This window comes from Haliotis asinina, chromosome 14 (genome assembly GCF_037392515.1).
Source record: "Haliotis asinina isolate JCU_RB_2024 chromosome 14, JCU_Hal_asi_v2, whole genome shotgun sequence".
Taxonomy (NCBI): Eukaryota; Metazoa; Mollusca; class Gastropoda; order Lepetellida; family Haliotidae; genus Haliotis; species Haliotis asinina.
Window position 1 is genome coordinate 46,345,756 of NC_090293.1, and position 15,330 is coordinate 46,361,085.

At 39.3% G+C, this 15,330-nt stretch overlaps 1 protein-coding gene across 1 annotated transcript; it reads left to right on the plus strand.

Moving 5' to 3' along the window:
• Positions 1-1,735: 1,735 nt before the first annotated feature.
• Positions 1,736-8,851, plus strand: LOC137260831 (protein kinase C and casein kinase substrate in neurons protein 2-like). The gene is made up of 12 exons (XM_067798391.1): positions 1,736-1,824; positions 2,872-2,987; positions 3,284-3,419; positions 4,215-4,326; positions 4,834-5,034; positions 5,189-5,301; positions 5,629-5,752; positions 6,212-6,294; positions 6,764-6,840; positions 7,578-7,742; positions 8,196-8,363; positions 8,658-8,851. The coding sequence occupies exons 1-12, from the start codon at positions 1,736-1,738 to the stop codon at positions 8,849-8,851; spliced, it is 1,578 nt and encodes a 525-aa protein (XP_067654492.1).
• The last annotated feature ends 6,479 nt before the right edge of the window (positions 8,852-15,330 follow it).

The window sequence follows — 15,330 nt, forward strand, 5'->3', positions numbered from 1 at the left end:
TTGGCCAACTGGATTGCGTCCCTTTGATCCTTCCTTGACCTTAAAATAAAAAATACAGAACACCGCTATAATCATCCTAACAAAGATGAAATAATAGCATTCTGAGAAGAGCATGCATTGCCATGGTGACAGACTTTAGCTTAGCCTTACTTAAGATTTTGCTCAGGCCGTTTCATGATTCAGTCTTACGCGGCCTTAGATGAAATAATTACAGTTACACTTTTCACTGACAGATCACTCTATAAATTTACCCAAAGTGAAGATCATTTGCAGAACACAGATTTGTAAATGCCTGTGTGCACAAATTATTTAAGACAAAACAATAACAGTTATAAAAGAACATATTTATGAGGATACAGGTTAATTATGTACAGTACAAATTCAGTAAAAGACAAGTTCCTGCTAATACCCTTACGCAGGTATGAAGAATGAAGATAGTACTGGAACAGTCAATAACAGACCTGCAGAAAACAAAGCCTTATGCTGCAGGTTTATATGTCATTCATGTTCAAAAGTTGAAACTTAGAGACTGTTACTGTACTTAAGCATGAGAGCTCACGATAAGCAATTGTAACTCTTTCCTTTTGAATGCATTCATAATAAGCACAATGACAAAACCTCATCAAACCAACAACCATCAATCCATTGCTCATGAAATTTTAAAATACAATAATTATTGTAAGCATGTCTGTAAAACCTTATAGAACAATGAATATCATGTCTGATTTTTGGGAGGACTTGGTATCTTAGAGTGTATTCCTTCAACTAGTTTTAACAGAGTGGGTTGAAATTATTGGAACAAAGCCAACACCAACATGTAACACTTTATCAACGTACTTTTACCGGAATATTCCCAATGGAATACTTTTGGTTGTTCTCGGGTCCGTCCCGCACGGTCTGGGCTTTGGATTTCAGCAGATTAGTCACTGAAAAAGGTTTTTCTTATTAACCACGTCGTCATCAAATGCAAGTACTGTTGGGTCAGTACAGACATTAGAAGGAGTTGTAAGATCACCAAAGTAAACTGTCTCTGTGAGCAATTAATAAGGATCGTGTCATCTACTTGATGCCAGACTTTCTTCCTACCTTCAACACAGTGTCTCCCCAGTAAAGCAGAGACCTTACATACTTCCAAAATCTTTCTTTTCCAAATGCCAGTACTGGTTTGTGCTCAGAATGATGAAATCATTGAAATGCATAAAAAGTAAGGACCGTGTTTAATTCGCTTTTGGGTTGTTCATACCTCTGTATCATATGTAATTGTAAAGTCAACCTCCTTTATAAATGATATGCCAAGGGTGCGTATTTGGGCGTAAACATGCAAATAATCACATGCACCTCGGTACGAATTCTTTGGTCGACGCCATCTTGCATTCTACTTGAGGGGAAGTAACTCTCATCGCTACACTTTCGTCGTAAGAAGCCCACGGGATTATCTCCCATAGATCGTTTTCCTGTCTCACAAACAGATCTACAAATGTTGAACTTGAAACACCAGGACAATGTGACACCAACCGTATCTAGACTTCTAGCCCAGGTATTTCATCGCTCATACGGAAACAACGTCGTTTCTTCGACCACTATGGTTCCTTCTATGCCGCGAGGGCTCCTGGGATAGTGTTAGCTATTCCAATCAAAATGCGTATCGGTAGTGGCGTTCCCTAGCGACGGCATTCTGTTCCCCAGGGGCGGCCATGGAAGGATCAAGATAGTCACACTGGCGGAAAAATCAAACATGGCAGAGACAGATCCACACTTAGAAGCACCCAAATGGTGTCAGGCGGCGACACCAGCTGCGCTTAAACGCTTTTCACGCGGATCTGCGTGAGTATAAGTATATTTTTGTATGTTTCCACCCGTTTAAATGTTTACAAATTGAGCCATGACTTCTGTCCAACTGTCAGCTAGCACTGACGATAACAATCTGAAGTTTCCTATGCGAGTTAAGATGGAAACATGTAAATTGATGTATTGTTGCTCAATTCGCACTCGAAATATCATATTCTTGTGTGAAGACAACTTCTTTGATGAACTATTCACCCAAAATGTGGACAAACATTGTTTTTATTTTAGATAAACGACAACATTGTCCGTTCAACAGATAATTTCTAAATCATTGTAGGACCGTCTCAACAGTTAAGTGAAGCTGTACATAAACGTGTAATTGAAAGAAACGCCCATAAAATATCCCGCCTACTGCATAATTGCCTCTGGTTCTTGTGCAGTGTTTCAGAACTTATTCAATTTTACATTTAACTATGCGTGTCAGATTTAAAAAAATCTTAGGGAAACAAATAAACACACATTTAAATTGACAACACCCCCCAACCCCCTAACCCCCAACCCTCAACCCCCAACCCCCTCCCCGAAACAAAACCACCCGTCCCAAACAAGACCAAAACAATTATCTGGAGTGAAGTTGAAACCAGCAACAAAAAGAAACAAAACCAGACAACTACCAATAAACAATAAAAAACAGTAAGGTGGTCAAGTCAACAAACTGGAATGTGAGCAGCTGGTGAGAGGATAAAAACATCCCGGAGAATATTAATGCCTAGCAGCAATTTGATCCCTGCATGGCTGTGGTAGACCGAATGTTGAAATATCTGTCTGAAGAATAACTTGATGTTAGTGTGTTATAGCATAGTTCATTCAAGTGTTTTAGGTTGGCTGTAAAAGTAATTGAACCAAGGGAACTATAAGCACTGGATTTTCGTGCTTCATTTCTAGTGTTTAAAATTCCTTGTGTCAAAGTCTGTAAAGGACATTATCATTATACAGTCTTTGAATCAAAGTGTTTTCCAAGTAATTTCCAATGCTTCCAACAAGTTATGGGTTCTGTTATTTCATGTTTCAAGTTTTCCTTTTCAGTTCAGTGATAACACTTCAAAACCTGCTCACAGACAGTGCTAAACTAGAGAGAAGAATCTGCAAAATATACAAGGACTTCCGAACCAAATGGCAAGAGAGTGTGATGACCCAAATTGGTAGGTTTGAAAAGACAAAAATATCTTTGTATACAAAATATGTATGACATCAAAACTAAGTCACAGAAATACCAACCCCATCAACATGGGTCACTGACTTTTAACCATGTATAGTCTATCACAAGAATCAGTGTAATTATTTATGTGTACATACATGTGGACTCTTTTCATAAGAATCAAAATCTGTCTGTGATGACTTTATGATTTGAGCCATAAGTCTCATTCAGATGCAGCATTTAATAACAACCAGTGGAAGGCGCTCATGTGAGCCTATAATTGTTTGTTTCTGTGTACAGGTAGCAACTTAGCATATGACCAGGTCAAAGCTGTCATGAATATCTGGATGGAATCTGTAAAACAGAAGGAGAATCTGCATGCTAAATGCCTTGAAGCCATGTATGCTTCAGAAGGCCCAATTGAACGCCTCCATGAGTAAGTACTGACTCAGGTAGAAATGAATTTACGTACTCATTTGGGAGAGAGTAAGCATCGCTGCTAAACAGTGCTTATGACAAGAGCTGACTGAAGCATAAATCACTGCTATTTATCTGATATATATGTGTGACATCCCCATAACCTTTGTGTGATTGACCTTTGATTGTACTCTCAGCCACAGGTTTGTGTTGGAGCCAGAACTTCATAATTCATAGTCCTCTGTCACACAACTGGATTTTGCTGATTGGCATAAAACAGCATTCAATCTGAATACCATTTGTGCTGAATACTGATATCCCTGTAGAGTCAGTAGCATGAAAAGTGCCCTTTCAGTTTATAGTCACAGTTGTCAAGGTCAAATTGATTTTAGTCAAATGAAACAAGTATTTAGTATTGTGTTTCTCTGATTACTGTTTTTTTCTATTCTTAGTGATCTATCTGTTTCTTTAAATATGTTCATATTGTCACTGATAATGCCTCGTTGTTGATTGGCAGAGAATCATCATGTCATGTTGAAACAAATTTAGAAAATTGTGACTTGAGATATTATGGTTTGGTGTTCACTGTTAATTGCCAGACTAGCTAATCTCAAAATGTTCTTGGCCTCACAAACTTCTTAAGCTCATTCTTAACAAAGTGGCTACGATCAAAATTAAATCTCAAAAACATACGTGTTCATGGTTATACCTTCTGTTTAAAACTTGAGAAAAAGAGTTGCATTTCTTTTGCAGTTCAGTATATTTTCAATAATTAACAATGGGTTTGTGATATTTTCTAATTCTGGCGTCTTAGGTACATCCACTCAGAAAGTGTCAATGCATCCAAGGAGGCCATACAGTCAACGTATGTGAAGGCAAGGAAAACACAGATGAAGCTGGAGAAGCAGGTTGACCAGCTGAAAGATGTGAGTGGTTATAAACAGACAGCATCAGCATCAATTTCAGTAAATATTTTGTCATAAAGTATCAATTATTGTTCCCACATACATTTATTACTTGAATACTTTCTAATTGAAACCCACAAGCAATAACACTTGGCCAATTGGCTGCTTGATGTTGCAGTTCCTCCAATGTTTTGATAAATGCATATGTCTTGTAAATGTGGTCTTCAGGCACCCAGTCTTCCCTTACATGTTTAATAGCAATAGTGTTTAAAATGTTGGCTAGTGACACCGAAGATCTGGGTTATATTCCCCACATGGGTACTGCATGAAACCTATTTCTGGTATACCACATGGTGATATTTCTGGAATATTGCTAAAGGCGGTGTAAAACCATACCTGCTGGCTGTTTTCTAACCATACACCACTGATCACTGATGGATGACAATGATGTGTTGTGGTCTGTCAGTACAACAAGAAATGACAACATCACTAGTGTGTCTGTGGACGTATTCCCCCATGCTATTCCAGGAGTTCTACCAGACAAAGGACAAGGCAAATGACTTCAAGCCACAGCTGGATGAAGCCTACAGAGGGAGGGAGGACAATCCCACCAAGTTCCAGGTTCTCTTGGGGCACTGGCAGAAACTGGAGGCTGAAGCTGCAGGGGCCAAGACAACCTACAAAGACAAGCTCCGCCAGGAAAAATCCACACGAATGACTTTCATTGAGGTATTGATATGGATGAAGAACAGTTACATAAATTTGCATTGCCATGGTACATGTGAGAAGTTAGCCACATTTTTCTTTAATGGAGACTTAGTCTTTTTGTTTTTGAGAAGGTTTACAATTCTGACAGAATCATGAGGAATATTTGTTATTTCAGGAAATGAAGAAATTCCAGAATGATTCTGATGCCTTTGAGATGACTCGCCTTGAAAACCTAAAGACTGTATTGGGTATGATGTTGAAGAGCAACAAAAATGTAGAGTTTCAAAGGTGAGGCTTGAAATATTTACCTAAGATATTAATTGAAACTGGCTTTGATAGTTTTATGAAGATGCTCCCCCAAAACCTTTTGAAAACATGTGTACACAGTATTTGCATTCCAAATGGCATAACAAATCTTGGAATCAGTCTCAGAGTGTCCAGTTTGTACCAACTGTTAAGGTGCTAGGGAGTGGCCACTTGGTGTTCAGGGATGGATGAAATAATTTAAAGGGGACTACCCCTACCACTTGAGCAAATGGCCAGTACTTTAATATTTTACAACTCTGGTATGTTGAGATATACTGTATAAAGTGCGACTTGTATTCCTCACTTCAGGAAAGAGAAATTGAAGGCAATATTTGAAGAAGGTATCTCCGAGCTGGAGAAGCTTGACATTCAGCGAGAAATTGGTTTCTTCAATCAGTTCTATGTGTATGAGCATAAGTTTCCCAAAGAAGAGGTGAGTTTAGCAGTTCATTTCAGCTTCAATGTTAAAATATTTCTTCAGTAACACAATGTTGGAAGTCTTGAATTTGTTACAATGTATCGATGCAGCCGTGATAGTACATATTTAGCGACACATCAATATTGCTATGTATGCTGACATCCCCAGTCTGTGTTGTAAACCTATGTTGAATCAACACAGTGGTGATAGTGCACATTTAGCGACACATCAATATTGCGATGTGTGATGATATCCCCAATCTGTGTTGTAAACCTATGTTGAATCAACACAGTGGTGATAGTGCACATTTAGCGACACATCAATATTGCGATGTGTGATGATATCCCCAGTCTGTGTTGTAAACCTATGTTGAATCAACACAGTGGTGATAGTGCACATTTAGTGACACATCAATATTGCGATGTATGATGATATCCCCAATCTGTGTTGTAAACCTATGCTCTATCGACACAGTTTCACCCATCAGAAGTCAAGGAACAAAAGGAAGTAAGCAAACAAAGATCAAGTGGGACAACAGAAGAGAAGTCAGACCTGGAGTCACCTGGGAGGTGGGCCACAACAAGACAGTCCCTGGTGTCAGATGTTGTGTAAGTCATCTCAGGTTGTCTTTATGATGATCAGTCCCATCTGATGTCTGGCAGTAGTTGTGTATTGCATAGTGAACATACTGTACGAGATTTTGTTTTTGAGGGTTCCTAGATTAAGATGCATTTTGTAGAAAGTGCGAAAGATTTCATGAATCTGTCATTTGTATCTGGGACTCCTTTCACAGAGCACTAAGATGACTGTATGTTACTAAGGTGGTCTTAGTGAAATGTTAAAGAAGGGGACTTAAGGTTAACCTAAGTAAAGGTTGCTGAAAGGAGCCCTGATTTGCAATGGTACGTGGAAGAGAAACTACTGTATCATGTGGTAATTCTTTGATAGACACATTGTGACAATATCATCCATGTTGTTGATGTCACTGAGGTCTATGACTGATTTGGTGATGTATGTGTTTTACAGTCAAAACTTGTCCGCCAGAGACAACACAGCTGTGTTTGTTCAGACCAGAGTATCCTCAGATGATGATGACAATGAGGGTGGGTACCACAGATTTAAGTAAAGACTAGTAGATTATGTGTGTCCTTGTACATGACAGGCAGTACCACAGACTTAAGTAAAGGCTAGTAGATTATGTGTGTCCTTGTACATGGCAGGCAGTACCACAGATTTAAGTAAAGACTAGTAGATTATGCATGTCCTTGTACATGACAGGCAGTACCACAGACTTCAGTAAAGACTAGTAGATTATGTGTGTCCTTGTACATGACAGGCAGTACCACAGATTTCAGTAAAGACTAGTAGATTTTGTGTGTCCTTGTACATGGCAGGCAGTACCACAGATTTAAGTAAAGACTAGTAGATTATTGCATGTCCTTGTACATGACAGGCAGTACCACAGACTTCAGTAAAGACTAGTAGATTATGTGTGTCCTTGTACATGACAGGCAGTACCACAGACTTCAGTAAAGACTAGTAGATTATGCCTGTCCTTGTACGTGACAGGCAGTACAATAGGCAAGTCCGTGAACATAAGCGGGTTGATTTAAGTAGATGAAACCCACATGCATCTGGTGCACCCTCAGGTTTTAATGTTGCACCATGACAAAATATATGTTCACCTGCTCAATATAAATGTCATACTAGGTGAATACAAGGTCTTAAAGTATTTTAGCAAAACATCTTTAAAAAGTAAGATGACAAGGTATTGGAAGACATTACATTTTCAACAGGAGGGTTTTACCCACGGTCTGAATGGAATTTATGTTATCTTTAGACTCATGGGAGCATTCCCGTCCCATAAAACTCACTACCCCAAGGCTGGTGACTACATACCGCCAACCAGATGTTGAGATTCCCAACGCTGTGATGGAGACAACACCACACACAGCTCCTGTCGTCACAGAAACCATAGTGGAAAATTTCAAGGGCCTGAGTGACTGTAAGTATTCTATCTTGTCCTTATCTGGAAGTTCAGAGTTCAGACTTACTGAATGTCAACATATTTCAGTTATTAAATGAAAAAACCAGCAGTGACTAAGACAATTCTTCTTCCTACTACTAATGCAAGAAGTGTGAGCTTCAGGATGAATAGCGAAAGGAGAGGCGCGAAAGGAGAATCTGGTTATACATTGTCCTGATCAGATGAGAATATTAAGGGTATAGATCATTGTACGGATCTTTTGTGAATTGATCAGTGAATGATGTTAGTGATCCATTTCCTGGGAGACATGTTCCCTTCAATATCTTGCAGCATTGTTTAACATGTGGACTTGTTTACTATGACTTAAGACTTCTAATTTGTGAATGATAGTTTGTGTTTAGTTGTATATGGAAAGTGACATTTACAAGAAGTGAACACAATCAGGATGGAAAGTATCAATTCCCCTTTCAGCGGACTCTGACTCTTATGCTGACACCCAGAAAGTGCATCCATCACTTCCAGTGCCCCCGTCTGCAGACCCCAACTATGTCTTGAAGCCAGCAACAACCAAGAAGGTCAAAGTGTATGCTGTGAAGGACTTCACTGCACGCTCAGAGGATGAACTCACATTCAAAGCAGGTATATTGACAGGCATAACAGTATTCATTACCATAATTATACTTGACTGTGTTATACAAGTTCATTCTATTAAGAAGTATAAGACACTGACTAAAATATACAGCGAGGCAGTAAAGATTGGTATTTGAAGCATTATTTTCATATTTAACAAAAGGTGATGACATCAGTGATTAAGAATCTGCAAATAATGAGCATGTGAAGTACTGTAGATGATTACATTGGTGCTGCCAAAGGCACTTTGGACTTCATGCTTTATAACAGGGACTACACCTCTCCTTGTTTTGGATTTTGTAGGACAAAAGATTTACATCACTGACCACGAATCTGCTCCTGATGGCCGCGCATATGGCTACATTAAGAAGGGGAAAATGAAGAAGAAGAAGAAATATGGCTTCTTTCCTGTACAGCTGATCTCTACAGCTAAGATGAAGGACAAAGAATCCTTCCTGAAGAAGAAATTCTCCAAGAAGGGTTCTGATGGAAAGTAAGAAATTTTAGATATGCTCAGTGATGGTTTTCCCTAACGGACCTGGCTATGAACTCGACAATGATTTGGAAAAGTGAACTGGTCTTTTTTATTTGTTTTGACATGGATATATTGTTTACTGTTCTTACTGGAACACTTATTCGATCTGTGATATTTCTTTGATATTACTTAGTGATATATGTATATTTGATTCCATTCAGAGATGATTTTTGTGTGATTTACTAGTGGTCTGTTTTGGATTAGAGTAGGCGATAATTTTTATGATGCAAATTGATTTTCTGAGTGTCAGTGGTCAGTCATAATATATTTTGCCAACTACATGTGTATATAGTTGATGTAATCAGTGAAATTTGAATTTGAAAGATACATATCACACAGAACATGATATTATCTAAATGATAGATTTAAATTTTGGAAGTTGAATCCTGGCAATATTTGATATGGTGCAAATTGATTGTGTGATTAACAAAACTACAGTCATGTCAATCCTCTTTGTCAATATATGGTGACCAGTATATATGCATATACTAGAATACCTGTGATATATGGGTCAGTGCATTCTATTTCAACTGATATATTGTTGAAACTAAAAGCTTCAGTTAAGAACTATTCAAAGTTGATAAACTCCTAATCTGTGATATTTCTTTGATAGTATTTAGTGGTATACGTATATTTGATTGCATTTAAGGATGACATTTATGTGATTTACTAATGGACTGTTTGGATCAGAGTAGGCAATAATTTTTTTATGCGAATCGATTTTGTGATTGTCGATCGATTCAATTTTTGTTTCAATGCTCAGTCATAAAGAATGACCAGAGGGAATCAATATATTTGGCATACATTATGTTATGTATCCATGACATAATTCATGAAGATTGAATTTTAAAGATACACAACATTTATTTTCAAAACTGATCAATTGTTTTTTTCAATGACCTGAAGTTGAACTCTGGCAATATTTTTGTGATGCAAATTGATAATGTGATTAACAAGGTCCAATCATCTCAATCTTCTTTATCAATATATTGTGATCAATATATATGCATATACTACGATGCCTGTTAGTGGGTATACATGTGGCAGTACATTCTATTTAAAATGATGTATTGTAATTTGCAATGAGCACCTTAAAGCATAAGTGGGGAATTATTCAAAAGATGATAAATTTGGTGTCTTTTATGGTTGCAGCTTTGTAGTCTGGTGTATTTCAAAGTTAGAATTTATATCTGAATTTCAAATTCAATAACTGTATTAGACTATAAAATTGAATACAATACTATTCAGTACTATGTAAGTTCAAAGCATTCATCATCATTTCTGATGTTGTTCACAAACTCACAATCAAGTAAGAACCTGTAGAGAAGAAATGTTCACTCAAATCCAGCTAAAACGACAAAAGGGAGACTTGCCAAGGAAATATCTGTGGTGGGAAGCAGTGTACCTCCAGGCAGAGTAGGGCCAACAACCTGAAAATATCTGTGATGGGAAGCAATGTACCTCCAGTCCGAGTAGGGTAAACAACTTGAAAATATCTGTTGTAGGAAGCAATGTACCTCCAGGCAGAGTAGGGCCAACAATCTGAAAATATCTGTGATGGGATGCTGTGTACCTCTAATCAGAGTAGGGCCAACAACCTAAAAATATCTGTGATGGGAAGCAATGTACCTCCAGTCCGAGTAGGGTAAAAAACCTGAAAATATCTCTTGTAGGAAGCAATGTACCTTCAGTCAGAGTATGGCCAACAACCTGAAAACATCTGTGATGGGAAGCAATGTACCTCCAATCAGGTTAGGGCCAACAATCTGAAAATATCTGTGATGGGAAGCAATGTACCTTCAATCAGAGTAGGGCGAACATCCTGAAAATATGTGTGATGGGAAGCAATGTACCTCCAATCAGAGTAGGGCCAACAACCTGAAAATACATTTGATGGGAAGCAATGTACCTCCAATCAGAGCAGGGCCAACAACCTGAAAATATCTGTGATGGGAAGCAATATACCTCCAATCCGAGTAGAGTAAAAAACCTGAAAATATCTGTGATGGGAAGCAATGTACCTCCAATCAGGTTAGGGCCAACAATCTGAAAATATCTGTGATGGGAAGGAATGTACCTCCAGTCCGAGTAGGGTAAAAAACCTGAAAATATCTCTTGTAGGAAGCAATGTACCTTCAGTCAGAGTATGGCCAACAACCTGAAAACATCTGTGATGGGAAGCAATGTACCTCCAATCAGGTTAGGGCCAACAATCTGAAAATATCTGTGATGGGAAGCAATGTACCTTCAATCAGAGTAGGGCGAACATCCTGAAAATATGTGTGAAGGGAAGCAATGTACATCCAGTCAGAGTATGGCCAACAACCTGAAAATATGTGTGATGGGAAGCAATGTACCTCCAATCAGAGTAGGGCCAACAACCTGAAAATACATTTGATGGGAAGCAATGTACCTCCAATCAGAGCAGGGCCAACAACCTGAAAATATCTGCGACGGATAGCAGTGTACCTCCAATCAGAGTATTGCCCATAACCTGAAAATATCTGTGATGGGGAGCAATGTACCTTCAATCAGAGTATGGTCAACAACCTAAAAATATCCGTTGTGGGAAGCAATGTACCTCCAATCAGGTTAGGGCCAACAACCTGAAAACATCTGTGATGGGAAGCAATGTACCTCCAATCAGGGTAGGGTCAACAACTTGATAATATCTGTGATTGGAAGCAGTGTACCTCCAGTCCGAGTAGGGCGAACATCCTGAAACTATCTGTGATGGGAAGCAATGTACCTCCAATCAGAGTAGGGCCAACAACCTGAAAATATCTGTGGTGGGAAGCAATTTACCTCCAATCCGAGTTGGCCCAACAACCTGAAAATATCTGTGATGGGTAGGAATGTACGTCCAATCCGAGTAGGGTAAACAACCTGAAAATATCGGTTGTGGGAAGCAATGTACCTTCAATCAGAGTAGGGCCAACAATCTGAAAATATCTGCGATGTTAAGCAATTTACCTCCAATCCGAGTTGCGCCAAGAACCTGAAAATATCTGTGATGGGAAGGAATGTACCTCCAGGCAGAGTAGGGCCAACAACCTGAAAATATCTGTGATGGGAAGCAATATACCTCCAATCCGAGTAGAGTAGAAAACCTGAAAATATCTGTGATGGGAAGCAATGTACCTCCAATCAGGTTAGGGCCAACAATCTGAAAATATCTGTGATGGGAAGGAATGTACCTCCAGTCCGAGTAGGGTAAAAAACCTGAAAATATCTCTTGTAGGAAGCAATGTACCTTCAGGCAGAGTATGGCCAACAACCTGAAAACATCTGTGATGGGAAGCAATGTACCTCCAATCAGGTTAGGGCCAACAATCTGAAAATATCTGTGATGGGAAGCAATGTACCTTCAATCAGAGTGGGGCGAACATCCTGAAAATATCTGTGATGGGAAGCAATGTACATCCAGTCTGAGTATGGCCAACAACCTGAAAATATGTGTGATGGGAAGCAATGTACCTCCAATCAGAGTAGGGCCAACAACCTGAAAATACATGTGGTGGGAAGCAATGTACCTCCAATCAGAGCAGGGCCAACAACCTGAAAATATCTGCGACGGATAGCAGTGTACCTCCAATCAGAGTATTGCCCATAACCTGAAAATATCTGTGATGGGGAGCAATGTACCTTCAATCAGAGTATGGTCAACAACCTGCAAATATCCGTTGTGGGAAGCAATGTACCTCCAATCAGAGTAGGGCCAACAACCTGAAAACATCTGTGATGGGAAGCTGTGTACCTCCAATCAGGGTAGGGTCAACAACTTGATAATATCTGTGATTGGAAGCAGTGTACCTCCAGTCCGAGTAGGGCGAACATCCTGAAAATATCTGTGATGGGAAGCAATGTACCTCCAATCAGGGTAGGGCCAACAACCTTAAATTATCTGTTGTGGGAAGCAATGTCCCTCCAATCAGGGTAGGGCCAACAGCCTGAAAAAATCTCCGACGGAAAGCAGTGTACCTCCAATCAGAGTATTCCCAATAACCTGAAAATATCTGTGATGGGAAGCAATGTACCTCCAATCAGAGTAGGGCCAACAACCTGAAAATATCTGTGGTGGGAAGCAATTTACCTCCAATCCGAGTAGGCCCAACAACCTGAAAATATCTGTGATGGGTAGGAATGTACGTCCAATCCGAGTAGGGTAAACAGCCTGAAAATATCCGTTGTGGGAAGCAATGTACCTCCAATCAGAGTAGGGCCAACAATCTGAAAATATCTGCGATGGGAAGCAATTTACCTCCAATCCGAGTTGCGCCAAGAACCTGAAAATATCTGTGATGGGAAGGAATGTACCTCCAGGCAGAGTAGGGCCAACAACCTGAAAATATCTGTGATGGGAAGCAATATACCTCCAATCCGAGTAGAGTAAAAAACCTGAAAATATCTGTGATGGGAAGCAATGTACCTGCAATCAGGTTAGGGCCAACAATCTGAAAATATCTGCTACGGAAAGCAGTGTACCTCCAATCAGAGTATTGTCCATAACCTGAAAATATCTGTGATGGGAAGCAATTTACCTCCAGTTCGAGTAGGGTCAACAACCTGGAAATATCTGTGATGGGATGCTGTGTACCTCCAGTCAGAGCAGGGCCAACAACCTGAAAATATCTGTCTGTGGAAAGGAATGTACCTCCAGTCTGAGTGGGGCCAAAAACCTGAAAATATCTGTGATGGGATGCTGTGTACCTCCAGTCAGAGCAGGGCCATAACAACCTGAAAACATCTGTGATGGGAAGCAATGTACCTCCAGTGAGAGTAGGGTCAACAGGCTGAAACACCAGTGATGTCTGGCTGATGAGAGGTCTCACACTCTCCCTTTGAATAGACGGTTGCAAGTGTAAGTCTGTAGGTAGGTGTAGGAAGGGGTTTTACGGTGAAGGATTTTTTAATCCCTACCCCCTCTTCTCAAACCTTCTGCAGTTTGAATGGTTGGCATGAATGTTTTAACTTGTGTGGATGAGAAACCTCCAGTTCCTCCTTTGAATGGGCCGTTGGCAATGTAAATCTGTAGGTAGGTGTAGGAAGGGGTTCTGCGGTGAAGGTTTTTATTATAAATCCCTGACCCCCCTCTTCTCAAACCTTCTATAATTTGTGTTAGTGATGATGAATGGTCATTGGTAGGAATATTCTAGCATGCGAGGTCTATGAGAGACCTCGAGTTTCTCCTACGAATGGACTGTTGCCTGTGTAAATCTGTAGGTCGGTGTAGGAAGGGTCCTACGGGGAAGGGTTTTTTAATCCCTAACCTCCCCTTCTCAAACCTTCTGAGATTCGCTTGGCAGGAGTGTTCTAACATAAGATCCTCAAGCTCCCGTTTTGAATGAACTGTTGCCAGTGTAAATCTGTAGGTAGGTGTAGGAAGGGATTCTACGGTGAAGGTTTTTTATCCTCAATCCCACTCTTCTCAAACCTTCTATTACTTGCATGAGTGATGGTGAATGGTCATTAGTTTGAACTTGATGATGACGGAGGTCACACAGAGGTCACAAGCATCACATCGAGGTCACAGGTGTCACACAGAGGTCACACCAAGGTGAACACAAGTCACACCAAAGTCACACAGAGGTCATACATATCATATATCATCCAGAGGTCACACCTCACACAGAGGTCACACATGATGACAAGTTTCTCTTTCTCTGACATATTTTGTTTCCTTTGTCATGCTGGTTGATTCTCTTTGTTTTGTCTACAGATTTCTTGAAACTGTTTTTCTAATACATATATCAGCTTGTATGAGAGTCATGAACAACATCAGATTTGCTTTTTACTTTCCATTGTATTGCACATGGACCCACTGTCATAACTTTATTCAGGTATCTGTGAATATGCATATTGGATTTTTCACCAAAGTTTGATTTTTTTCACCCAAATATGTAATAATTTCCACATGGCTTGTTTCATTTTTTTAGAAGTAAATAAAATAATTTTCTGAACAATGTGATAACATAACTTCCAATCAAAATCAAATCAAGACATTATATGCTATTTGTTTGTGCTATATATATTTATATTAAAATATATATTTGTGCTAGATTAATGCCTTGCTCTTTTGATATCTGTACTGCCTCTGTATGTTGTAGATGGATGAAAGAATGTTGCGTATATGTTCCATCTTTTTACAGTGATTTATTAACAGTGCAAAAAGTTTTGAAAAAAATATATGATAACATAAATGTCATCCAAAAAATTGTTTCTGTTATATATTGTTATTTTTATCTATTTGCATCTTTGTGCAAAAGCAAACCCTTATTATTTTGAACATTGTACAAATGTGTATTCAGCTACAACTGCTGAACCCATCTGAAGTCAGATGGCTAAGATTGGTTTACAATAGTGATGATCTTTCTGATGATGGTATGAAATGCCAGGCTGCCCGATACTGATGAATAGACAGTTATTGGCTTGCTACAATAT